Raw genomic sequence first — 27,240 nt, forward strand, 5'->3', positions numbered from 1 at the left:
GTGTCAGAAAGTATCGCAAGGTCTGATGATCCGTTTGGACAACAAAATAAGCACCTAGTAGGTAGTGTTTCCAACTTAAGAGCGCATGAATCACAACCAGTAACTCTTTTTCATAGACCTGCATGGTCATCTCTGGCCCTCGCAAGATTCTGCTCTCATAGGCTACTACCCTGCCATCTTGCATTAGCACTACACCAATGCTACTACCAAGTGTCACATTGGACCACAAATGACTTCCTGAAATCTGGCAAAACAATGACTGGATCTGAAGTGTCATCTTTTCGTTTAAGAGATTAAAGGCTGAAATCTCTTTTTGGGTCCATCTCAAAGTGACCTTTCTTTTGCAAAGCATGTAAAGGTGAAAGCAATCTCCGCAAAGTTGCGAATGCATCTTCTGTAGTAAGAAGATAGCCCTAAGAAGCTACGGACATCGTGCACAGTCCTTAAAGCTGGCCATGTCTTGATTGCTTCCACCTTAGCAGGATCCATTCGGACACCATCCTCCAACACAATGTGTCCGAGAAAGTGGATCTCTTCCAAGATGAACTCGCTTTTCTTGCCATTGATGAGCAATTTGTTCATGCGCAGCTCTTCGAACACAATGGTCAAGTGATGCCTATGCTCCTCTTCATTCTTCGAGTAGACTATCATGTCATCAAAGAATGTGCCAACAAAGTTCTGATATGGACAAAAGATCCTATCCATCATCCTATTGAACGTAGCAGGAGCATTCGTAAGACCAAATGGCATTACTAAAAACTCGTAGAGACCAAAAGTCGTTCTAAACGCAGTCTTGTGCACATCCTCAGGCCTAATTCGAATCTGATGGTACCCACTTTTGAGGCCTATTTGGTGGGCTACAACCTGGCACCAAATCAATCCCATGATCCTCGGGCCTCTCCGACGGTAGTTGAGACAGTAATGAATCAGAAAAACAGCCATTAAACTTTTGCAAAAATGCTAACCTGTCTTTATCTAACACATAAATTTGACTGACAACTATCTGAAACATCACGTGCAAAAACCAAGTACGTAGGAAGATGATTCTTTATTACAGAAGTAATAGCAGAAGCAGATACAATAGGGACTGACTCTCCTTTTAGCTTTACATCCAAGATGTGAGTTTTGCGCCTATGTTGTACAGTGATCTTTTTGTTGTAGGCATCCAAGACTCCATGCACTCGAAACATCCACGGGATCCCCAACAAGACATCACATCCTTCCAACGGCATGATGTAGAACTCTTCTGCGTCCACATACGACTGAATATGCAGACGCAACTTTCCAATGATGGGAGTAACGCACTCCGAGTGGCCAGGACATGCCAATCTTGCCTCTGCGGTATACCCCATCTCTTCAGCTCTGATGCCCAGCTTCATAGCTAATTCTGGCGTAATAAAGCTCGCTTTGGCACCTGGATCAAAGAAGAGAAGTGCCATCTGGTCTCTAACTTTACCCCACGCTCTGCATAACTCACTGGCATCTGTACTACGCTTGTCGCCTAACATGTCTGGCACTAAACCTGCCGAGGGCATAGGCTTCTTTCCTTTCTTGTCCTCTTTGTCATCTGAGTCAACGAGCCTTTTCTTTTGTGGACAGTTGGTTGCAAAATGATCAGTCTGCTCGCATATAAAGCACTTGTTTTCATTCATCAAGACCTTCTTTTCCTCGGGCGTCTTACGCATAAAAGGCTTCCTTTTTGCTTCTTTGCCTGCGCTCCAGAAGTCTCGGCTGAACCCTTGCCTTTATTAAACTTTGCTAGCCACTGGGACGTTTCAAGAGCAACTTTCGTAAAGGGCTGCTTTGCTGAACTTTCCTTTTGCTGCCCTCCTTTCTCGTTGCTCGGAATTGTCTTGTCCTTTCAACAAGGCAAGACCAATGTTAGCAACTTCAATAAGCTAAATGAGGGTAGCCACTCTGTTCTTGGTACAGTAATCACGAAGCCCTTTAGGCAGCCCACAACAGTACTTCTCTATCTGCTCTCTCAATGGCACAAATATATAGGAGGTCACTAAGAGTAACGCTTTACAAAACCTCCTATTGTACTCCAGCAAGCTCTTGCATGTAGCCGAAGTAAGCTGGTACCAATCTGTCATGACGTCTGCTTCAAATTCATTTGACAGCCAAGCAGATGCAAACATTTGCTTGAAGTAAACCCAAGTGGCGGGTGCCTGTCCTTGAATTAGAAGTGTCGTCCACCATGTAAGCGCATGGTCCTACAAGAAAGTGGCAACTTTTCTTACTTTATAGAGGCCTCTGTAAAATTCCCTCCTGCATAAGCTGTATCAAACTGCTGGAGGAAAGTGAGAGCCTTTGCTTTATCCTCGAAGCCACTAGAGGTGCTAAACTTCACAGCTGCACCACCTTCTTTGTAAGCTTTCGGCTTCTCCAGTGCCCCCAAGTTGTCATAAGGAATGGTCTGCAACATGGCCACTGTAGTAGGCATGATCGGCGCATCTTCGCCATTAACATATCTGGCTGCTGTCTAGAAAAACCAGCCATGCCAAATTGACCCTGTGGCACCCCAAACTGGGCTTGGTTGCACTGAAAACCCTATTGCATGCCGATACTACCATACATGGTGTTTGGCATGATGCATTGCATTACCCCAAACATTGTTCCTGGCATGTACGGCTGACTTCCATGCACATAACCAGCCCCAAAATACCCAGGATGTACCATGGGTGGTGGAAAAACTGGGTGCATCGCTTGGTAACCAGTTCCCTGTCCGTTCAAGACAACATGCGGGCTTTGAAAAGTGGCGGGCTGAACTGGCATAGCCTGTGGAATAGGCGTTCTAGCCACCTATTCGAGCACGAGAGGAACCTGTTTTGGAGCCCCTGACTCTGCAACATGCGAGTGTTCCATATCTTGCTGAGTCGCATGGGGGACCTGGGCTTGAGCCTCAACGGGCTCTGTACGTTGAGGGCATTCCCTTGCCTGCTGTGACTTTGATGGTGCTTGCAGATAATCCATAAACATGGGATTCTGCACCAACTAAGTGAAGACATTCACAGCAGCAACTCATTGTGTCCTGAATGCATTGAAGCTGCCCAGCCATGAACCCTTGAACCTGTTATCGATGTGCATTCACACGAACAAAAGACGTAGACAATGGCGGTCTTGAACTCTCGCCAACTTCATGCTGTATAGGAATAGCATGTCTACCCTGGGAAGAGGAACCCTCTTCTCTAGCATCGTTTGTCCTGTCAGCCATAGTGTAATTCCAAGTTCCTGTGCTTTGTGTCTCTGCCGCAAACCAACCAAGGCTCACTTCTTAAGGAAAAAGTGATCTTGTCCCAGCGACGGAACCATGAAACCGGCCCGTGGGGCAGTAGACTTTAGCTCTCACCCGACCTTTAACTCTTGAACTTTACGACACAAAGCAATGACTTAAAAGGAACCTGTGACTGAGATTGGAATTAAACTTCAAAACAAAAGCACAGCAAGGAAGCTAGAACTCCCAAGCAGACAGTGACACCTGTAGGCCCCAAAGGTTGGCGCCCCTTTGGGTATTTCTTTATTACTCTTCAGGAATGAGGAATAAGCTACAAAACCCAAGTCCTTCAGACTTTCATGTGAATCCAGCTAGATGGCACCTGTGCAGGCAAAATTTTCGCAACATAACGGCCCCAAAACTTGCCCTCGACAGTTTCCCAAGCTCTGACTCGTTTCCAATAGCATAGACCCCTTGTTTCCTGCCCTGAAAACGCACCTGTGTGGTGAGGTTATCACCCTCACCGGTGCCTGCTTTGGTGTAGCAGTTAGCTACACCCGTTCTTGTTAAGAGAGGCTCTTGCCTTGGCACAGAAGCATAAATCCACACAGCTGTACATTGGTCAAATGAGAAGCCAACTTGAGGGGCATAACATAACTGCTCGTAGGGGAGAGAGAGAGAGAGAGAGAGAGAGAACAGTGCGTAGCATGCAACGCATCACTCCTGGCACCGCACTGTACATAAGAGGGAAAGGAAGCACTCCATAGCTCTTGCACCTGTTGCAATCCACCTGAAGGCTGAAAATGGCGCCCCTTTTGCTTATAACCAGCTCTCCCAAAGTGGCAAATCACTCACAAAGTGACACCTCGCCCAGTTTCCGACTTTGGCCAACTTGGCTAAAAATATCCCAACTGGTGCGTTAGTTGACTTAGCAGCAGAGCAGTAAAATGTTCCCCTTGTCATTCCAAAGCTAATGACGCGAACACATTTTCAGGTCCAAAATAGCAGTTTCTTAAATTTTAGGAGATGCTTCCATGGCACTCACACTCGTCATCTGACCATCAATCACCACTGGAACCATATCTAAAAATGCAATGTCGGCCAGCTATCAGGTGATTTACACTCAGAGCCCCACCGTGGCTAACCTTCATCCATTTGTCCAACTTTAGTGCTCACTGGCCGTCCTGCCTAGACTCTTACTGTCCGCCTCACACCATGCAACTCGGGCATTGGCATTTCCAGAGGGGTGCCTTAAAACAAGTCGAATAAAATTTCCCCCAAAAAGAAATCAACAAGTAAGAGTTACGGTTTGCAAGGCTCGCTATTGCTGTCCTCTCCCTCGCCATCGCGTTCCAGCTTCCACACACCCCCACCCGCTCCCTGCTGTGCGCAGCCCCGTCCTGAGCTGTGCGCAGCCTGCCCTCCTGCCCCCCCACCTGCCCAGCGCGTCCCGCACGCTGTCCACCAACCTTCCCCTACCCCACCCCCTCCTCTTGCTGCCGCCAGCCCCACCCCCCCCACCTCCCCTCCTCTCCCCCCCCCGCCTCGGTTTCTCCTCGTCATCCGCTGCAGTTCGGCCTCCTTGGCATTGCTTCGTTTTTGGGGCAGTTTCTCCTGCGCCTGATTGCAGCGTCCGCCCGTCGACCTCTTCTTACGACACAGCAGTAGACACAGATGGAGTCTCCAGCGTCGCGACAGAGCGACTCGCTAGAGCCCCCTCGCCCGACCCTGCTGAGCCCACCATTCGACTTACTCTATCACCGACAGAGCAAGCGAGCCTAGCCGCTGAGGTACAGCGTTTGCAGGCGACTTCGGTCATTTGCAAAATTCTCGGCACCCGTCCTAGCAGAGGAGAGCTGCGAGACCTTCTCCAAGCCCGCCTTCTCGCAGAGGTGGGCAAGATCTTGGATGTCCAGATTCTCGGACGGGGGTACTACCAGATCGAGTTCGAGACCTCCGAGATGGCTTCCAAGGTTATAGTGCGTTATGTGCCAGATCTGAGACGGGATTTGATCTCAGTCAGACAGTTACGGGATAGTGGATGTCAGATTTTGCTACAAGAGCGAGATTTTGTGATGCATTTGGGTTCGCTAGTGATTGCGAGAGGTGCCAGGAGTGGTACAGGTTACCCATTGCATGTGGATCACGCGAGAGACGGTGTTGTCTCTGTGATCATGCAATCAGGTAGACAGCGAGAGAGCAGGCGAGTCTCTTTTGCTTGTGGGTTGCAGAATGCTTTGCATGGAGTGCATAGCAGTGACCTTGTTGTGCAGGTTGCGTCTACGGATGCACAGGTAGAGCGGAGCTATGAGTCCACTGGCCATCTGAGCATCACGCGCCCACTTTCGACAGTGGCGACATGGTTTTGACCCGACTTCAGATGTGCTAGTAGAGGAGGCAGACATCCCCATCTCAGTCTCCTTTCCGGGTTTACGGAGGGAGTACCTACCACTTCTTTCCAGGATTGGCTCCGCCATCGCGACTGTCTTGGAGACACCTCGTACGGCAGCATCATTAGCTGCCAAGGCGGCTGGCATCCCCTCAGTTCGAGTTTTGGTCAGAGATACCCACACGCTCCCGAAGGTCATCCTTCTGCCTCGGGTGAGTAGGGGTTGGTTTAGACAAAGTGTGGAGTACTCGGGTCTCCCGAACCAGTGCTTCATTCGCAGACAGATGGGCCACCTAGCGAAGGCCTATCCACGGAGGAGGCCACGACCTGCGCCTCAGCCTCAGCCCCAGCCTGCCAAGGCTGGGCCGCAGCCACAGCCAGCGGCACAGCGCACAGATTCAGAGCCACCTTCCGAGCCTGGGGCTCCAGCGGAGGAGGGATGGCAGCAGGCCCGTGGCCGTCGACGCCAGGGACCACAACGACAGCTTGGCACTCAGAGTGGCCCTCAGGTGCCTACTCAGCAGCAGTGGGTTCCCACGGGGAACCGCTTTGGTCCTCTTGAGCAGGAGGAGCCCCCTACGCCAGCCTCCACCTGCGCTTCACCCTCGCTAGCCGCCCCCCCTTCAGAGTTCCCCTCCTCCTCCTCATCCTCCCCCCCGCCCTCTGCTCCCGTCCACTCCCCTCCTCGCCTCTCTACCTCTGTCGCGCCACCCCGCTCCTCTTCCCCTCGCCCCCCCAGCTCCTTCTCCCCCTCCTCCTGCTCCAGTTCCACAGTCGACTCAGGAGACTGGTCCCTCGCCGGCGGCTAGGAGATCTCTTGGCAGTGCCTTTGCCAGGGGTCGCCTAGCGAGAGAGGGTCAGCCCTTCTTGCGGCCCCCTTTGCAGATTCAGACATCTTCCCTTGCAGCTTTCCCTCGTGGTCTGACGAGCATTGACCTCCGACGCCGCTGGGATTTCTTCGACTACGGGTTCACTCGCTTTCTCGGCGATTCCGCAGAAGACCACGAGGCAGCCTGCTTCAGGGTCCATGCTTTGTTCCTCGCCGCTAGGAGGAGAGAGGCCTTGGACTCAGCAGTTGGTTTCTCCTTCCTCCTCTGTGGTAGGGCCGAGACAAAGTGGTCCCTCGACACAGTGGTGGGATGGTTGCATACATAGGTTCTCGAGTTCTCTCACCACATGGGAGAACTTGGAGTTACAGATTTGCTGCAGACTTTGTGGCCACTGGCCAAGTTTGTGGTGACACCCCCAGACTCAGCAGGATGTAGGCACATTGTGGTGTACTTTTTTGCTGATACGCAGTGTTTGCCTTGCTATGTATACATTCATGAGGACTCCTGGACAGAGGAGATTGCTGTACGCACGGCTCGCTCTGCTTGGGCTTGGGCTAGGCACTCACTCCGGTCTCGCCTATCTAGAGGACGCTCAGATGCGGATTACTCCCCATCCAAGCCAGCCTCGAACATAGCACGTCTTGCTGCTGCGGCAGCATCTGTTCTCTCTCGCTCCCCATGAGGATCGTCTCGTGCAGAGTGCAGCGACTAGGTGGGCCCAAGTTTCAACGACAGCGGGGTCGATTGCGTCAAGAGCTTCAGCGTTGCCTTGTGGGAGGAGAGATTGATCTCCTTATGCTTCAGGAGCACCATCTGTCTGAGAGCCGCATTCGGCGATGTGGTCAAATTTTGAGTGGACGATATGATACCTTTTGGTCAGCTGCTTTTGGACCTTGAGGCATCCAGGGTGGGGTATGTATGACTATTGCGGACTCATTGCAGCAGGCCATTGTGGGCAGAGGGATTATTGTGTCAGGCAGAGCTCAGTGGATTACTATGCAGGCTCAGGGTGGCCTTGTGGGCTTCCTGAACATCTATGCGCCCAACGTGGCGAGTGCTCGTGCAGAGTTTTGGTCACAGATTGTTGAGTCTTTGCCACAGGCTGACCATTGGTGTGTAGGAGGGGACTTCAACATGTTGGAGGACCCTTCTAACAGGATTGGAGGCAGCCATGCTACTGTGCATGGAGTCGAGTTAGCAGCTTGGGAGAGGTTGTGTATGACTTTGAGGGTCTCGGATACATGGCAGCACTTTGGCTTTGTGAGGCCTCCAGCGAGTCTTGCCTTCTCTAGATCGGACCGCAGAGTGTCGGACCGCAGAGTGGGAGGAGTGAATCTATCGCGGATAGATCGCTACTACACTAGTGACCACTTCAGTGACTTGGGGGGATCAGTGGACATCCTGGCAGGGACATCCTTCTCGAACCATGCACCAGTGATCCTCACAGTGGCAGACAGGCAGAGGAGTGGGAGCACGATGCTTCGCATCCCAGAGCGGGTCTTGTTGGACTCAGCACTCAGAGAGAGGGTAGAGGCTCTCTGGACAGAGGGCATGGACAGCCAGGCTCTACCTGCAGATAGAGTGGCCTTAGGCCTAGCTCAGCTTAGCCACTTTTTTCTCCTGGAGTCTCTGGCTCGACGGGCTGCAGAGCGAGAGAGGAGGAGCAGCGTCTCAGACGACGCATTGCTTCACTACAGAGGATGCAAGAGCAGCATCCAGACAGTCCATGGTTGGAGGAGCAGTTACAGCAGACTCGACAGGAGCTTGCTTGCACAGAGGAGAGGCGTCATGAGTTTGCCTTTCACCGACAGGCATCTCAATGGACTCAAGTGGGTGACAGAGTGACAGGTGCTTTTTTGAGACAGTGGAACCTCGGCACTCGCATGCCAAGGTCAATCAGTTGAGGAGACCCCATGGGTCAGTTGTTTGTGAGCCCGAGGATATGCGTGCACTTGCTACTGACTTTTACCGTGAGTTACTGTCGGCTGAGCCCCAGTCAGAGCGGCAGGATGCATGAAGGGAGCAGGTTTGGGCACAGATGCCTTGTCTTGTGACTGAGGAGATGCGCCAGAGGCTAGAGATGCCTCTTCAGCTTGAGGAGCTGCACACGGCTCATAGGGCCCTCCCTCGTGGTAGCTGTCCAGGTGAGGATGGGCTGACTCCCAGCTTCTTCTTGGAGTACTGGGATCGACTTGGCCCAGATCTTTGTAGTGCCTTTCAGTACATTCTGCACACAAGAGTGATGCCGGATAGCATGAGTGAGGGCCTGATTTACCTCATTCCAAAGGAGGGTGGCTCCTTGGATGAGATTCGACAGTGGCGCCCCATCACCATCCTCAACTCAGCCTACAAAATTCTTGCCAAGGCTCTGAGTTTGAGGATTCAGCCACTTTTGGAGAGCCTTATACATGGGACTCAGACAGGTTTTGTCAAGGAACGCAGTATCCTTGACAACATCTTCACTTTCTGGGAGGCTTCTGCCCTGGCATGGCTCCGTGGGGAGGACCTTGTGATTCTTCTTCTCGATTTTGAGAAGGCATACGACAGAGTTGACTGGAACTTTCTAGAGGGCACTCTGCGCAGGACGGGCTTCTCAGATGCTTGGATCAAAGGGGTGTCAGCTTTGTACAGACAGGCTCACAGTCAATTGCTTTTGGCAGGAGGTAGAGGTGAGCGCTTCATGCTCACACGATCGGTCAGAAAGGGTTGTCCTCTTGCCCCCTTTCTCTTTCTGTTCTATGCGGAGGCGATGAGCAGATTTTTGGTGTCACAACAGGTTGGTCTGAGGGGCTTAGCACTCCCTATTCGGGGAGATGAGCTTCTGGACGCTGGGTTTGCCGACGACTCAGCCTTGTACTTAGAGGGCCAGGAGGCCAATCTACACAGATGTGAGCAGGCTTTGGAAACCTTCTGTTGTGCATCGGGCGCACTGATCAACTGGAGAAAGACAGTGGCTTTCTCGGTTGGCAGTGCTCCTATGCCAGATTGGATGCCAGGAGAGGGTTTCAGGTGGATTCCCCCAGGGACTGCAGTTCGGTACTTCGGTTGTCACGTTGGTTTGGACTTGTCCCCCGAGCAGCAGATTGCTCCTCTTCTCCTGTCCATCAGGAGAAAGCTGTTATATTGGAGCTCAGCGCGACTTTCGCTCGCTGGTAGAGTAGTAGTTGCCAACGAGGTGTTGTTGGCGACTATGTGGTACATCACTTCTTGCTGGATCTTCTCGAGTTCTTCTATTAGCCAGGTAGAGAGGCTGATCGGGAACTTCCTTTGGTCAGGTCGTGACACTCAGATTGCCCGAGCCAAGGTGGCTTGGTCGGTCATCACACTTCCTTGTTCTCAGGGAGGGCTTGGGATCATTGATCCAGCACAGCAGAGCAGAGCCCTTCTTGGAAAGTTCGTCGTCAGAGGACTTCTTCCAGGCGAGGAGCCCTGGAAGGAGTTCTTGCTACAGAGGCTTCGTGCGAGGGTGCCTCAATCAGGAGGCCCTTGGCAACCTTCGACCAGATGGATCTTTACAGAGTTGCGCCGAGTTGGTTTGAGCAGGAGACTGGAGGATCGCTTCGCTGTGAGTTTGCTTCGATCTTGGGAGCTCTTACGGCGTGGCCTAGAGCAGAGACAGTCGACGTGCACGGAGGAGCGCCTACGGCAGCCCCTCGTCTAGAACCCCATGGTTAGCACTCAGAGAGGCCACTTGGTTGGGAGTCGGCCTCATGTTTCTTGGGGTCCCATGGCAGCAGGTCCAGCGCGCTCTCTAGGTGACTGGCTAGAGTTCACAGGTTTGTCAGAGGAGGTGCAGGGTTTCCAGCTCTACAGGGCATGAGAGGGGTGCAGAGCATGTGTCAGGACATCTCAGAGTCAGTTCGAGCTCAGTGGCTCACGCCTCTCGAGCCAGTAGCACCCCGGTGGATGGGAGCCCTCAGCCTTCACAATGGAGGTTCTCCTTTCAGTCAGGGACTGCTCAGAGACTGTCCCAGCCCAATTCTTCGAGCTTCAGGGTGGGGGACGATTACAACGAGTTGCAGTAGAGGCCCCGCAGGTAGCAAAGTGTTGTTTCCAAAGGATCTGAGTTGTGGGCATCTGTGGGAGGACTTGCGTCATAGACCCTGACCCAGCAGCTCTTGAGACTGGACACTGGAGGCTATGGGCTTGGGAGTGTTGTCCACTGGCACGAGTACAGTTGGATCTTGGTGAGTGGCTATGGAGGGACCCCTTCTCTTCTGCAGACCGCCCAGGAGTCCCCTTCTTTCAGTACACTGTTCGGCTTGGACGTCATATACTTGCAGCACAGAGAGAGGCCCGCCACGTTGCAGCACGTCATTGGCAGGAGGAGGGCCTCACAGTCGATTTCTTGGCAACCTTTTGGCAGAGGCTGTGGGACTGCAGACAGCCGAGGCGCGTCACTTTGTTTCAGTGGCTGGTTGCACACAAAGCTACAGCAGTAGGGAGTTGGCTTGTGCATAGTGGTCTCTCGGCCGCATGTGCAGCCTATGACCAGTTGGTGGAGAGTCAGCGTCATTGTCTTTGGGACTGTCCCTCGGCCAAGCAGGTGTGGCTACGAGTTCTTCAGCTGATGCCTGCTCTATCCACGGCTCGACAATACACTTGGGGGGCAGCGGCTTGGTCCACACTCACGGGCCCAACACTTCAGTTTGAGCTATCTTCCACCAGCAGGATGATAGTGATGCAGGGGGGGCGACCTACACTTCAACTTGCTACAGAGCTTACTCCACAGGAGTGGTGCAGTGAGAGAGAGGAGTGTTGGGAGCTCATCAGTGGCCTGACACTTTGGTTCATCTGGCGGGCCCGCTGTTTCCGCATCTTTGAGGCTCGCCCTGTGCCACCAGCAGAGACTGTTCGTGACTTTTGGCTAGAGCTGATCCATACTCTCAGAGGACAACTTGAGGAACTACAGGGTAGCTCCGACCGCATGCGGGAGCGCCGCGAGGCTTTCCTTGGATTCTGGCACCCTGGGCCTCTCTACACCATAGTCCAGGGGGTGCTCAGATGGCACTACTGTCCACCTGTGTGGCTGTTCCCTCCTCCCATCTCTTAATTTAGCCTCATTGTATATATGCTGTTTTTTCATTGGGAGAGTCTCCCCATCATGCTTGTTGTAGCCCTCTCTTGCAGAGGTGGATGTAGCCCTATGGGCAGTTTCCATTAACTAATAGAAGGATCTTTTTCTCGGAAAAAAAAAAAAGAAATCAACAAGTAAAGTTAGTTGCCACAGACTTGTGACAGCTGTTGCATTGGTAAGCCCAAAATGCATAACCAAAAACTCATAATGCCCATATCTAGTCTTTAAGGCTGTTTTTGCAACATCTTCAGCCTTCATTTTAAGTTGATCATAACCCGATCGCAAGTCGAGTTTGGTAAAATATTCGACTCCCTCTAATTGATCAAAAAGATCTTCCATTCTAGGCACAGGGAACCTATTCTTGATTGTGAGATTGTTTAATGCTCAAAAGTCGACATTGGTGAATTACCAATAAGATTAGTGAGGCCCATGGAGAATTGTTTGCTTTAATAAAAGCTTTATCTACATAGTCTGGCAATTGTTTTTCTACTTATGAGTGTTGTGCTTGGCCTAGTCTATAAGGTGGTTTAGACAAGTTTTGCATCTCTAACTAAATCAATAGCATGATCTACTTTACCTCTTTCAGGAGGTAAAACCGTTCGGCAAATCAATAGGAAAAACATCTTCAAACTCTTCTAGCAAGACTTTCATAATCGCTATGAGAAGAAAAGACGAGTAAGAAACCTCATCTTTCATTTCCACATCGGAGTTCTTATTTACAATAGATAGACACAAAGCATAAATACATCACAAAAACTTTTATTTACAAGCTTTTGCAACTCAAGAGAACATATCAAAGGACTATTCTGTACATAATGCTCACCTTATATAACAAACTTTTTACCTTCTTTTTCAAATTCTAGTGAGTTTTGTTGGTACCTCCTTCTAAAAGGTCCTAGTCCCCACAACCATTCCCTTCCCAAAACCAAGTCCACACGATCCATATTCATAATTTGAAAGCCTAGCATGTATTTATATCCTTGTATCTCAACTTCAAAATTGGATACCAGTGTATCCCATATCTTTTGTGCATGATGGAAACGACATATCAATGAGCACTTGGTTGTTGAGAAAGTTTTAATTTCTTGATAAGAGCAAAGTTCACAAAAGGTCCTAGTCCCCACAACCATTCCCTTCCCAAAACCAAGTCCACACGATCCATATTCATAATTTGAAAGTCAAGCATGTATTTATATCCTTGTATCTCAAGTTCCAAATTGGATACCAGTGTATCCCATATCTTTTGTGCATCATGGAAACGACATATCGGTGAGCACTTGGTTGTTGAGAAAGTTTTAATTTCTTGATAAGAGCAAAGTCCACAAAATTACGTATGGCAGAGTCATCTATGAAGACTCTAACCCTTTTCCCATTTACAAATCAATGCATTTCCACCGGTTCATGTGGACCAAAACTTGATTTCCACATGCTAGTTGACAAACAACAATGATGCTCTTTGTCCTCATGCAACACTTTTATAAATTTATACTTTTCATTACCATTTATCGAAAGTGTTTAGACCACATGGATTAGCCTATCTTTATGGTTCTTGTCAAGACCTTACCCCTTTCATCGTCCTTTTTTCTTTTTTTCTTTGGACAATTCCTTTGCGGGTGACAGACAAGTGAAGCATCAGTTTTCATATTTAGCCTCTGCAAAGTCCTCTTGGTTCAACCTAGCTCCTGTTACTAGCCTCTTTTCAAGCGGTGGTTTACCCTCCTTATTAAATGGAAATTTCCTTTTTCCTTTTAAAAAAGGTTGTGATACCCCTTTATCTGTGGACCTGGGCTCAGTCTGAGTGGAATTAGAGGTTGTCAAGCGAGTATTATCTTCATAAATTTGTGCGAATTTAATTGCTTCCTCCTGGAAAGTTTTAGGTGCACTTCTTTTCACCTCTCGCTTGATGGAGGTACAAGGGCTCTATGGGAGATTCATGGAGTCTCTCTCCTCATCCATGGCTAGAGAAACACACCAAAAGGCCTATCCACGAAATGGTCACCTATTCTAGGGGAGAGATGTACTTCGTCAAATCTCATGATGCATTCGGAAGTGTGAAGTCCACTGGTGTGCTTTCCGCCAATTGTGCAACCACTAAAGATATCATTTGACTGGAGAACGTGGCCGGTATGGTTGCACATGGCGAGGCAACCTATAGAGCAGCAAGGGCTATCATTGAGAGCAGGTACTTGTCCATCACCTTCTCATTTTGCATGGCCCATTGCCTCAATAAACCATTAAAGGATATAGGCATCTTTTCATGGATTGCACCCACCCACCATTGAGGACACCAATCAATCGGTCTCCTTCGTGTTCAAACACCAAAATGTGCAGCTTTGGCATGAGCTCAGTAAGAGAAGCAGCCTCTCCCTCCTCAAGTATTCCGAGACCAGATTCGCCTACAACTTTTTTATACTAGGCCACTTGTCCACACGTGGTCAAGCACTGAGAGGGTTGTTTCTCAAGGAGTTACGGTTGCTTTGTTTGGCAAGCCTAACAAAATGTAGAAGCGATGTGTATCTTCACATGCCAAAGTCTTATCACCCCCATTGGAAGTCAAGTCCTTGTGTACTGCTCTCGTACTCTGGTCCATATAGCCACCTGGAACATCTTTCCAACTGCCCATGTGCCATCCAGAACACCTTTTCAATTGCTCATGGACACTTAGAACCACCTTTTCGTTGGACTCTCACCATGTGCAACTACTATAAAACACTACTGCCAGCTTTAAAAGTCATCAATTTCATACATTTCCCATGTTGAGACTCCCTAATAAGAACACCCCACCCACTCAACATACTAGAGAATGTCATCAGAGAGCATTGGATATGGTGATCGTGTTTGTGGTCCCTCCTCCTCTTGACACCGAGGTTTTGAAGTGAGAGGCTGACTTAGCCTCCCGTCACAGACTTTAAAAACATCTTTAGAGGGCCTACATGGCCTCTGAGACATAACTAATTATGTCAACATGATGAAAACGTGAAAGGAGGAAGGTTGTAAAGTTGCATGCTATGCAATGCGGTTGAATTTCAGGGAAATGGCAGGGGAGTTACAGAAGCTGGCAGAGCAGGCCGCATGGTAGGGGGCAGTTGCAGTGACCTACAAATTCAGCAGAGAAGTGGTGCAGTCTTTACACCCTTACTGTGTAGCCTGCAAACTAACTTCCTCCCATTGTTCGCTCACTGGGTCCTCTCGCCTATTCATCACTGAGCATCAAAAACAACTCTCCTTGTGAAGGACACATTTTATTGAATACTGAGCATGTGTAGACCAATTGGTTAGGATGTGTGACTATATTGTGGTAGTCCTGAGTTTACACAATGGTAGCTGCTTACAGCTCGTCCACCAGTATAAGGCCGTATAACTTGGGTAAAATTTGCGTTACGGAGAAAACCAGGTTCACATCCATTTTCGTCAAATACAGAATTTGTTTCACAAGCTGATTATCATCTTTTCCCTTTCACCTTGTATGACTTCTTCAACGCCAATTATCAAACAGTTTTCCCTTTTACTCAAGCCTAGCTAGGCTACAAAGAATTCTTTAAAAATGGAATCAGCCTCTTTGTGAACTTGCCAGAATACTTGCAAGATGGGATCAAAATGTTTAAAAACAGCAAGACTAAAGGACTTTTGGGCCATCTAGAAGGCAAGCCCATAAAACAGTTAAAAAGAATTCAAATGCTGAAACCTACAAGCAAGATTACCTTGTACTTTTTGTTGTAAATGTCAACAGCTGCAGCATGCGCTAGCAGAGCATTATGGGCTGCAATATAGGGTTCTGTATGTGAATCTCCTACTGGAGACCAAGACCTGTCTGAACACCTTCCAGGTGCATGTTCACCAGTACCATGGCCACTGTATGCAAACTGAAGAGGCTCATTTAATGTAATCCAGAACTTGACTCGATCTCCAAAAGCAGCAAAGCAAGTGTCTGCGTACTTTGCAAAATATTTCCTGAAGCAAATGAAATTATTAGCTCTCTCTCTCTCTCTCTCTCTCTCTCTCTCTCTCTCTCTCTCTCTCTCTCTCTCAGCGGCAGCGCAGGTTTCAGGGTATGCAGCGCAGGCATCTCTTCTAATCCCCCCCCCCCTCCTCTCTCTCTCTCTTCCATACAACCTGAGAACTTCCCTATGTCTAGTCCAACGCCAGGTACACAGGAGGAGGGTGACCTCTTCACCACTCCACCAAAGGCAAAGCATACCTTCCAACGAACAAGGCAACGAGAAGGTATCCTGTCACCAAGCCTGCTGAGAGCAAAAAAGGCCGCCAAGTTCAAAGACGAACACATGTACGGGAAGGTTCAGATCATGATTAGAGCGGAGATGAGTGCTATGAGAGCAAATTTCGAGAAGGAGGTTTACAGTGCTATTGAAGAACACAAGGTCGATTTGTCCAATGCTTTCAAAGCTTAAATGCAACACTTTGTGAGAGCTGAAGTACAAACAGTAGAGATTTCTTGGCAAGCGAAACTGGATAAAGCAAAAGCCACTTGGGAAACATGGAAAACCGAGATGCAAAAGTCAATTGGTGAGAAGGATGCAATGATTGAAGAACTACGCAAGGAAATCGCATTTTGTAAAAGCAAACCTACAAATGAGGGAGAAAATCAGCCATGCATGGTGGAGGAGCTGAAAAGAATTAAAGAGCAGATTAAAACCCTCCAGGAAGAAGAGCATCAAAAGACAAAGGAAGCTGCATCATGGGCTGATATTCTCACTAGAACACAAAAGAAGGATGAGGAAGCAGAAAAGTGGATTGAAGTGGCAAAGAAAGGAAAAGGGGGAGTACATAGTCTCACAGCCCCATCCACCATCATCAACATGACATTAGAAGAAGAACAAAAAAGAAAGACAAGAGCTCTACATGTAGGTGTAACCGGGCTCAGAGATGGAGACAAGGTGGAGGAGGAAACAAAGGAGCTCTTGCTCATGATGGGAATCACAAGCCCTTTGCATACGCGAGCTTGGAGAGTGGGCAAAAGAAGTGAAGGAGGGGGAGAATCTTCAAGGGAAAGAGCACTCATTTTACGCTTCCCAACTATGGAGGCAAAGAAAGAATTTTTGAAGAAGAGACCCACTCTCAAGAAGACAGGTATCTTCCTTGGAGATGACCTCACGCTAGCACAACTCGCACACATGAAGGAGGTCATGCCAGAGATTAAAGCGGCAAGAGAGAAGGGGAAGATTGCTTTCTATAGAGATGGGAGAGTGGTGATTTTAGAGCGCCGCTCCGCATGACGGTGCGAGACCTATGGGACCACTCTTCATATGGCAACATGGAACTGCAATGGATCATTTCGGTTGGATGTGGGGGCATTTCAGGACAGCTATTTTGGGAGAGACATTGTTTTTTACTCAGAGACACACCAGGCTCCGGGACAGCTTATGCCACATGTATCTGGATATAGGTGGGAGACGACATGCAAAGCAGAAACTAGATCTGAGCTCAGAGGACGGGGATCTGGAGGAGTAGCTGTCTTATTCAAGGAGGAGCTCCAACCACTCATACACATTGTTCGCAGAGATGAGCAGGCCAGGTATATGTGGGTGAGGCTGAGGGCAAAGACTGGCCGATTTCTTTACATTGCCATATGCTACTTTCCTCCTAGTACTTCAGCCTATGCTACGCCCAGAGGACAGTCCCCCTTCTCGGTTTTAGATGATGATATCTGGGAGTTCTCTAGAGATGGTGACATTATCTTGTTGGGTGACTTCAATGCTAGGACGGCTCAGATGCAGACAGCTTTCTATGATACTTCAGAGGAGATGATGAGGGAGTTGGAGACCAGCGACTTGGGCTTGTCTAGGGCTTCACAGGACTTGGAGCACACAGAGTACGGGAGATTCTTAGTAGAAATGGGAACTTCACATGGTCTTGCCATTTTGAATGGCTTGCAGAGATTTCCAGAGGCGGGGGGGGGTTTACTTGCTTCCCACATAGGCATGGCGCCAGTACAGTGGACTATGTTATGACCTAGCCCAGTTTCATATCTTCTATTCATGACTTCACGGTCGGCTCCAGACCTATTGGTATAGCGGTGGACCACGCACTCCTGACTCTCACCATATCATTTCGTTTCAGTTCAGCATCTCTGGCACGGCCACCCACACATGCCCGTTACACCTTTACACAAGAGACTGACTCAGTTTATATGGATGGGATCTACAGGCGCCTATGTACAGAGGAGCCAGGCCGCCCTCTAGACGAGTTCACTCAAATCTTGACAGATACACTACATGCTGCAGCAGTCCAGGCATACCCTCACACCCAGCCTGAGTCCAGACACCGCACTGGGAGTATGCCCCAGAACAGCTGGTATGATGATGAGTGCAGAGAGATGCGAGCTACACTTCAGAGGGAGGTACTTTTAGGGATTATCACACACAGACAAACGCAGGTTCTCTTTCGACGCCTAGTACGGCGAAAGAAGAGAGCTTATCTTGCTCTGCTCGAGGAGGAGTTATATCAACTTTTCTTGAGCCAGGACTCGGGGGAGGCGTGGAGGCGTTTTCACGAGTATTCTTCTACACTTGCCATTACATCTACAGAGACTTGGGGTACATATGCAACCTCTCTCTACTCGATCCCAGGGCAGCAGTCCTTACCTAATCCCCCAGAGCCTTGTCCATAGACTTGCACTTTCTTCACTGCTGAGATGGTAAAGAAAGCCCTTGACAGGATGAAGACTGGGAGAGCTTATGACCATGATGGTTTGGTGGCCGAACACTTTATGCATGCTAGAGACATGCTTGCAGAGTTGATTGCAGTGATGTTCAACCGAGCCATGTGTGAGGGATTTCCTAGCACTTGGAGCTTATCCACTATTGTGCCTATCTTCAAGGCAGGAGACCCTATGGAGCCAGGGAACTACCGTACCATCATGATTGGACACACTTTGGCTAGGTTGTATGCATCTATTATCGAGCATCACCTCAGTAGATGGGCAGAGAGACAGGGCATACGGGCTTTAGGACGGGCAGGCTTCAGGAAGGGACTCTCTACTCTTGATCATATACTGACGTTCAGAGCTATCATTGAGGAGGGTAGAGCGCACGGCAAGAGGATCTATTGTAGCTTTGTGGATTTCCGCAAAGCCTTTGACACGGTCCCTAGAGCCAGGTTGATGCACAGATTACATGAGCTGGGTGTGCCCACAGAGCTGATTTGGGGGATTATGGCCCTGTACAGGACAGTAGTTGGACAGGTACGCACTCCAGAGGGTATGTCTGGTCTAGTTCACTCCACCATTGGGGTAAAACAGGGATGCCCACTCTCCCCTACTCTCTTTGGGATGTACATTGATGAGGTTTTAGACTACATAGAGAGGGACGGTGGCAGCGGAGCACAGTTGGCAGGCACATGGATTTCCTTGCTGTTATATGCGGATGATATTGTCTTGATTTCTGATTCTCCAGAGGGGATGCAGCGTCATCTGGATGCTTTACATAATTTTGCTCACGATAGTGGTATGTCTGTAAACCTTGGCAAGACCAAGGTTATGGTGTTTAACACCACACCACAGTGGATCAGACGGTCAGCTCCTGCATTTACTTATGGCCATGAGACAGTGGAGTATACAGATGCATACACATACCTCATACCTGGGGGTGGTCTTCAGGGGCCCAGTGTTTTCTTTGAGGAGAGCAGCAAAGACGAGACTGACAAGAGCACATGCAGCTTTGGGGAGATTAGAGAGGATGTGCTCACAGATCCAATTTCAAGAACCTCGTACAAAGCTTTGGCTCTTCGATACCTTAGTGACCTCAGCCATGCTATATGGAGTACATATATGGGGCCCTTCTGTGGCTCATAGCAGTCGCTCTAGTAGTACTGATGGGTGGAGATGCATGGAGAGACCTCTGGTTTCCATGATTTCGCGGATGATTAGAGCCAAAGCCTCAGTACCACATGAGATTATCCGCGCAGAGCTGGCTGCTTCCCCGCTGGTGGTAGAGGCACTCACTAGATCAGTCTCCTTTTTACATAGCATCTGGGAGCTCCCCAGAGACAGGTATGCACATTTAGCACTGGAATCTTCTCGGCAGCTGGCTTCACAGGGAGATACAGCATGTTGGTATGCGCAGATGACCTCTTGGTTCCAGATTCATGGTTTTAGCATGGACAGGCTACCACCCTTCCAGTATTCGCTGGATGCACCCTCCTTGTCTCTTACTCGGACAGAGGTTAGCAGACTCATCAGACAGGATGTGACTCGGCTGGATACCAGGAGGACTTGGATAGAGCCGATCCATGAGCTAGGCACGAAGATGTCTTTCTACAGGGAGCATCTTCTCCAGCTCACAGAGGACGGTTTTGTGACTAGACCTAGCTACATGGACACACACCTGTCATATGGCATACAATGTGCCATTGGTCAGATACACACATCTTCTCATCAGCTGGAGATTGAGGTGGGTAGATTTAGCAGAGTACCAGCAGAGGCCAGGATATGTCAATTATGCCATTTGGAGCCAGAGATAGAGCTGCAGTATATATGCCATTGCCCAGTTTACTATGAGATACGAGGCCGTTTTCATTGCCTCTTTAGGGATGGTTTTGGGCCACTGTCTCGAGTTATGAGGTACCAGGATCAGAGATGCCTTGGGCTATTCTTGCTAGAGCTGCGCAGACACAGAGAGAGCCTCTTGAGGAGATCAGATAGAGGGAGACAGTCACAGAGGGAGATCACTGATTTCTTTCGTGTGGAAACGCGCCAGTCAGAGGAGCAGAATCCAAAGCAGCCTCCAAGACCTACCTACACTAGAGGTATAATGATTGACACGGCCATGGAGCTTGGGAGATCTAGACGCCCACGATTGTGAGGATCATCACTGCATCGACGGAGGATTCATCAGAGGATCAGGACCATTCTAGCACGATATGGGAGACGCCCAGCCAGAGTGCTTACTATGGAGGACATTGATGAGATTCGCCAGCGGCCGATGCTGGACATCTTGGGACCTTGATGTGCAGATGCTCCCTCACCCTCAGCTTCTTCATTTGCATGAGTTTGTATCATTGGATTGTTGTACTGGCTAGAGAGTCTCTAGTCAATGCCCCCCCCCCCCCCCCCCTAGCTTGTCACTACAGCTTTCAGTCTAGTTTTTCTTTCCTAGTTTTTTCATCTTGTCAGTTCTACAGAGTGTATCAGATACACCATTTTGTAACCGTGATGATCTCATAGGTCATTTTGGCCTTTTGTAGACGTAAATATATCATTTCATTTCTCTCTCTCTCTCTCTCTCTCTCTCTCTCTCTCTCTCTCTCTCTCTCTCTCTCTCTCTCTCTCTCTCTCTCTCTCTCTAGCATTTTATTCTGATTCCATATCATTTTATTCTGTCATTTTATTTTGTCATTTTTGTTACTGACTTTGTATCAGATCCACCACATTGTAACTTTCTGGTCTCATAGGTCATTCTGGCCTTCTAAAGATGTTAATATAACATTTCATTTTCATCTCTCTCTCTCTCTCTCTCTCTCTCTCTCTCTCTCTCTCTCTCTCTCTCTCTCTCTCTCTCTCTCTCTGACTGCACGCCATGACCTGCTGCGCCCTCGCCATGACCTGCTGACTGCACGTCACCTGGGCACTGCCTGCGCGCGCCCAGCTACCTGCGTGCAGCCTGTTTTGCGCGCCTAAATACTTGCGCGCAGCCTTTTTAGCATCCGTTTTGGGCCTGCCTGCGCGCGCTGGAGTCTATTCCCACTGCCCCTGCCCGTCAGGTTTTCTGCCCATCAACAGCAGGACACCCAACCCGTCTGCCCACCTGAACCCGTCAGGTCTGCCCACAAACAAATCCGCCAGGAATTAATAGATACCCCCCACCCAGCATACCCGCCTGCTCCCACATCTCATCTTTTTCAACCTTCAATACAAAGGGGCCTCACCCATTGAGTCACTCCCCTTGAACCGCCCTGAACGGCTATGGCAAAAGGGGCCACAAAGGATGAAATGGCCAAGATGGAGGACAAGCTACACGCCACGATTGCTGCCATTAAGCACTCTGCTGCTGCTGACTCTGTGCAGGCCCCTGCTGCTGTGCAGAACTCTGTTGGGAGTTCTGTTGTAAAGGCCGTCTCCTCCTTCCACTACTCTATGTCTGTTGTTCAGATCGTATACCCCCTAGGAACTATCGTACCATCATGTTAGGCCACACAGTGGCCAAGCTTTATGATTTTGTGATTGGGAAGAAGGGGGCGGGGGGCGGGGTGGGTTGGTTCCCAAGCACTAGGACATGCTGGATGCAGGAGAGGAAAGGCCTTTGCATGATGATTTGTCTAATGAGATGACATGTAAATTGAGTTTTAACGTGTAATGCTGAGGGTAGCATCTCCTTCACCATTAACTTCGTGTTTTTGCGTTGGGCTTCTATGTCAGCAAGGTAGTCCACTCTCCAGAAAATGCAAAAAGTATGAAAGACTCGACTTAAAAATAGGAAAAGAATTACTTTTATGTCTGGCAATAAGGCAGATATATGAAATGCTTACGCTGTATCAGAGCTCAGCCATCCTTCTACATCATCTTGAAGCCTTTGTGGAAGATCCCAATGAAAAAGGGTTACATAGGGCTGAATGCCTGAGAAGGATGATCAAACAAAAAAATATAGATGCCTTCATATATTGGCCAATATCCAGCATACAATAGTGTACCTTTTTCAAGTAGACCGTTAATGAGACAGTCATAGTACCGAATTCCTTCTTCATTCACAGAAACACCTAATCCATCTGTCATGCATGTCAATTGAACATAAAGAACAATGTACATGAAAGCTATATGTTATGTTCCTTTAGCGCAGAGTCTAGAATACCGGGAAAAATCCGAGACCATGATATTGAGAAACGATAGGCATCCCAGCCCAAGTTAACCAGCAAATCGACATCCTCCTGTGTATATTAAGAAGTGAAAGACGTTTCCTGCATGGAAATAATAATTTGTAAATTTTTGAAACATTCTCCTGCCTGAAAACGATAGTATTGATCCACTCCTTTGTCGCCATTCTTGCCGTCCGCAGTTTTTCCTACGAACCAAATTTTGTCGACCCAATTTAATCCAGATTTACCTGTGAACTATGAGCACAAATAAATATTGCAAAGACTCAACAAACCAGGTGTATGAGAAAATGTGTCCCAAATGCTTGGACCTCGTCCCCCATCACATGCAGCACCCTCAACCTGTTAAGAAAAAACCCTTCTATAAGACAGAACAATTAAAGGCTGGTAATTAGTAAATGCCACTTTAGACATGTAAGTATGTGATCAAAATTTTAAGTAATCAGCATATCCAGAATTCACAGATACACGTCCACTATGTTTGGTAAGGCAATGTTTTGAGGAGAACAGCAAGTTAGAGATTATCAAAATCAAGTGAAAGAATGGCCATTTTAGAGCATCAAGAGACTACATAGATGATAGTCATATTACACTTCCATTCTTGCAATTGTATTGGTATTGTCTTTAAACAGCCAAAATGGTGTGTTTGTGAAATTCAAGGAAGCAAGTGTGTAACATAGATGCGTTCTAGTTCATTGCTACACGGATGGAGTGTGAACAGGCATACAAATCTCATTGCTAAGATGATGAAGAGCTCAATATGTGTACAAAGTTTCATCCTAATTGGAGCAATAATGTAGACAAGTTGAGTCGTTGGAACCACCCATACAAGGGACATAGAATAGTCAACAATCTTTGCCAACATATACCGTCATATGACATCTCAAACACTGGTTTGGTCCACCCATGACCACAATCCTCTAAGAATTAATAACCCTCTTTTACTCAAAAACAATGGATTTTAGAAACTCCATGGAGGGAGCTATCACCTCCTTGATAGATGAGATAGATGTCTTAAGATGCAACAAACACAAGAAGGGAGTGCCAAAAATAGGACCCATTTGTTAGAGTTTTGGCATCTCAAGTGAACTTCCCAATGTGACCCCATTATTTAGTTTGGCTTTTATAGAGGCCTTTTACAACCAAACACCCCAGACCGCAGCCTGCGTCGTTTGGAGGTGCTGAGAGTAACCACTGCTCAGACTTCTTAATACTCCCTCCGCAAATAACCACAAGGGTCCGGGCCATGAGTAAAAACAACACTTTTCAAACATTCGATACTCCTACAAATAACCAAAAGGGTCCAGGCCATGAGTATGAACAAGCATTCTCAAACATCATTCTCAGTACTCCACCCGGAAGTAAAATCACCAATCACTGAAACCAGTATTAAAACAAGAGTCAAACAATTCAAATCAGCACCAAGATAGGTTTAAAACATATACCATCCATTTCAAACAAACTCAAAACGGGATCACCAAACAAAACTCAAACTTAAAAAGCAACCTCGACATCAGTCGAGCTCAAAAAGTCACCTGACTTTCCACCCTGAAACATGCACCAAAAATTAGGGTTAGATTCCTTCCATAAGGTTGTAGCCGACCACAACATGGTCCATCAGCTCTTCGACAGAGTGTTCCTCTGGCGGCGATGGTAGTCCCTAGATATAGCAATTACACCGGACCTCCAAGGTTATCAGCTCAAGACGAGACACCTACTTGGAGATGTCGAGAAATTTTAAGTTAAAATCTGCTAGGGTTTCCATAGCAAGCATTTCAAGATACCCCACTCTGCCAAAAGTTGCACTCCAAAGGAAGATGTCAGAAACCATATAACTCCAAGCAAAAATTTTCTTGAAGGCTTGCCAAGTCCTTGGAGTGTGCAGCTTGGAGAGAGATTGGCCCCAAAGACTGGCGCCCCTTACGGTATTTATTTGTATTTTAATGCTTGAGCAAAGTTACAACTCCCGGCGAACCTCTGCTCTCAAACTCTACGTTCAGATGCTCTGCAGAGTGAGGCCCCAAGGGCTATTTATTCTTACAAGAGATTCCCCAAAAGCAGAGCCCCAAAATCATTCAGTTCAAAAGCAATAATCCCAAAAAGCATCTGCTTTCAAAAGCCAGCGCTTATTCTCAACAAAAGCAGCCAGCGGAATTTACGAAAATCTGTGGTGCTGTTCACGTGGCATGTCAGCACAAAACACGGCGGTCCGTACAACCGCCACGTCAGCGCAATTCAACGGGCTGTACAACTGCCATGTCACCTGTCCCAGGCAGTCTACCACGTCATCAATTGTGACATACCCCCCTCTTGAAAGAATTGTAATCGCCCTCGATTACGCCTACAAAATCAGACATAAACCATAAACCAGTTCAATAGACACTGACTCTAAGTACTGATGCACTAGACGACACAAATCCAGCACTTATACAAAGACGACAGTCACATCACATTCACATGACATTCAGATTATAACACATAGAATCCATTCTAATCTAGGACCGTGATTCTTGGTAACATATTTAACAATCGCATCTAGATCCACACCGGACCTCACTAATATCGGATTAACTAATCTTTATTGCGATCATGTCCATAGATTTCTCAAGACCAAAATGTTGCAGTCAGTTGGTCAATCATTCCATCTTTCAATCCTGCACCGGAACACAATCACATGTGTGAGTAATACAATCCATCAATCAGACATTGAGTTCATACTGAACAGAGTGTTTCAATCATTCAGTTATAGTCATCTTATCGCTGTGTAGCTATCTCATCCCTTGGGTACTATTGATGGGCTCACCACAGTCTCATTCAATCATTCATAATCAGTCATCATCATCATTCAAAATTCATGATCGTGATCCGGTTCATTTTGGAGCAGTCATTGCTCCGAATTCGTTATCATCTCATTCTCGATTTCACCTATTATCTATTCACAAATAGCAAGTTTTTAAAAAAAAACATTAATTTCATACATAAATCAGAATCATGTTAGGAAATTCCTATTTCAAAGTTCTTCATTCACGCACTTGATTCATACTAAACACACTGTTTCAATCATTCAGTCTAGTCATCTCATCCGTCAAGAAGTCTTGATGCAACTAGATCCTTGTGTAGCCATCTCATCCCACAAGAACTCTTGATGCGCTCACCACAATATCCAGTCATCTCATTCATATGAGAATCTTGATGTACTAGAATCTTAATTCATCATTCATCATTCCTCATGCATCAACATTCAAATTTCAAAACAAAACTCGTCATTTTTATCTTGAATCGACGGATTAATTCTTGAGCTGTCGTTGCTCCCGATTGCTTTCAGATGCAAATTCCTTGCCATGTCATCCTCCAATTCACCTGCAAAACAGGTAAAATTTCAAGCAAATGGTTCACCTCGTTACAAAAGAATCGATGTCCGGCTCCATGCTTCCAAATCCTTTCATATGCATGTTCCTCACTCCTAGTAGTTATCTGTACACAGATAACAAGAGCTTCCAAAAACATTAATTCCACATATACTGATATTTTCTGCAAAAACCCTAATTTTCCAAAGTTCTTGGATATCAGATGTGTTCGTATCAATGCGTAGAACTTGTTGAGAGGATCAACTTTGCCTCTTTCGCATATCGGAATTCTCAACCATTGAAGAATTTTTTAAAGGTCTTCTGGCAAACTTCGATGTCAAAAATTCGCCCTATTCTTCATTCTGTTCTTCAATTCCCGCACCGGATTTCAACTTTTCTTTGCCTGTCCACCGAGAGATGTTATCTCTGTCAGGTTCTCCACCAAAACCCATGTGTAATCTACCATTCTTTGTGGCTTATGCCCTATAAGACAGCGATGAAGACGGGAGCACACCCGATGCGCGATGAAGTAAGGGTGGGAGTGGCTAATAAGTCCGGGGTCGAGACGCGAAGATTCTTCAGTAACAATTTCCAAAGTGCCTAAGTGCCCTGTTTGCTCTTTGATATGAAAGTCCGAGGTTTGGACACGCAAATTCTTCAATAACAATTTCCAAAGTGCCCAGGGCACAACTGCCCAATCTGCTCTTTGATAAAACCGGTATGCTTTGAGAAAAGCAAACGCCTGATGCTCTAATACCATTGTTACAAGATGGCTACCACGTGCCAATGGAAAAGAACAAATTGAAAAGACTTTTAGAACTTTGATAACAATTGAGGTGAAACAGAGAGACAGAGAGAAAGAGAGAGAGAGAGAGAGAGAGAGAGAGCACAAGCGACACGGAGTCACGTAGAATTAAACTAAGAATACCTTGGCACCTCTTTCAGTATTTCTTTATATTGCTTAAACTAAGTGTCACGTGACACATCCCAACCCTATGTGTCCGTGGACAAGCTACACCACAGTAGGGTTCAGTCAGTTCAGTCAAGTCTAGATTAGCAGTGATCTGGCACTTTTGTGAGTCTATTCGTAGACCGTGCATACCCAGTCACTTAGCATAGATGCATATCCTCCGGTTGCACACAGCATGATCATCGGAATTCCCATCAAAATCCATTAGCATCAGTTAGGGGAATTTTCCAGTGCATTTAGCCTATTTTCCTATTTATTGGTATTTTCACTTATTATTTTTAAGTGACTTTCCAACATAAGTAGGTAGGGCAATTTTGCTAAGTTTCTATATAAGCAAACCCAAGTTAGCACTAAATGGCAGAAGAGGCAGCAGGAGCACCTTGCTCAACAGGCAACTTCTCAGCAAGACCAACCCCCACGACTACTCTGGCGTTTTCTCCACAGAAGACGTGGCGTTTTTGCATCAGATCAGCCTTGGCGATTTGTGCACAGCAGATCAACCCCGGCATCATCACGACACAGCAGATCAGCCTAGCGTTTTTGCATTTGCAAAACCCCGGCAACAGAAGGACCAATTTCAGCCCCT

The 27,240-nt window shown here is 47.7% G+C and overlaps 1 protein-coding gene and 1 pseudogene across 3 annotated transcripts in view; one reads left to right on the forward strand and one right to left on the reverse strand.

Annotated features, from left to right (window-relative positions):
* Nucleotides 1-27,240, reverse strand: part of LOC147457739 (beta-glucosidase 4-like) — a 159,732-nt gene that overhangs the window by 110,986 nt on the left and 21,506 nt on the right. For all 3 annotated transcript variants that reach the window (XM_086512560.1, XM_086512562.1, XM_086512563.1), the window contains 6 exons: nucleotides 22,613-22,679; nucleotides 22,467-22,525; nucleotides 22,316-22,391; nucleotides 22,158-22,232; nucleotides 21,996-22,083; nucleotides 15,215-15,464 (listed from right to left, as the gene is read on the reverse strand). In XM_086512560.1, coding sequence (XP_086368686.1) covers nucleotides 15,215-15,464; nucleotides 21,996-22,083; nucleotides 22,158-22,232; nucleotides 22,316-22,391; nucleotides 22,467-22,525; nucleotides 22,613-22,679 — 615 coding nt within the window. The remainder of the gene's footprint in view (nucleotides 1-15,214; nucleotides 15,465-21,995; nucleotides 22,084-22,157; nucleotides 22,233-22,315; nucleotides 22,392-22,466; nucleotides 22,526-22,612; nucleotides 22,680-27,240) is intronic.
* On the forward strand, nucleotides 16,778-19,323 carry LOC147457740 (uncharacterized; annotated as a pseudogene).

The sequence above is a fragment of the Adiantum capillus-veneris genome, chromosome 5 (assembly GCF_014529385.1).
Source record: "Adiantum capillus-veneris isolate H3 chromosome 5, ASM1452938v2, whole genome shotgun sequence".
Taxonomy (NCBI): domain Eukaryota; kingdom Viridiplantae; phylum Streptophyta; class Polypodiopsida; order Polypodiales; family Pteridaceae; genus Adiantum; species Adiantum capillus-veneris.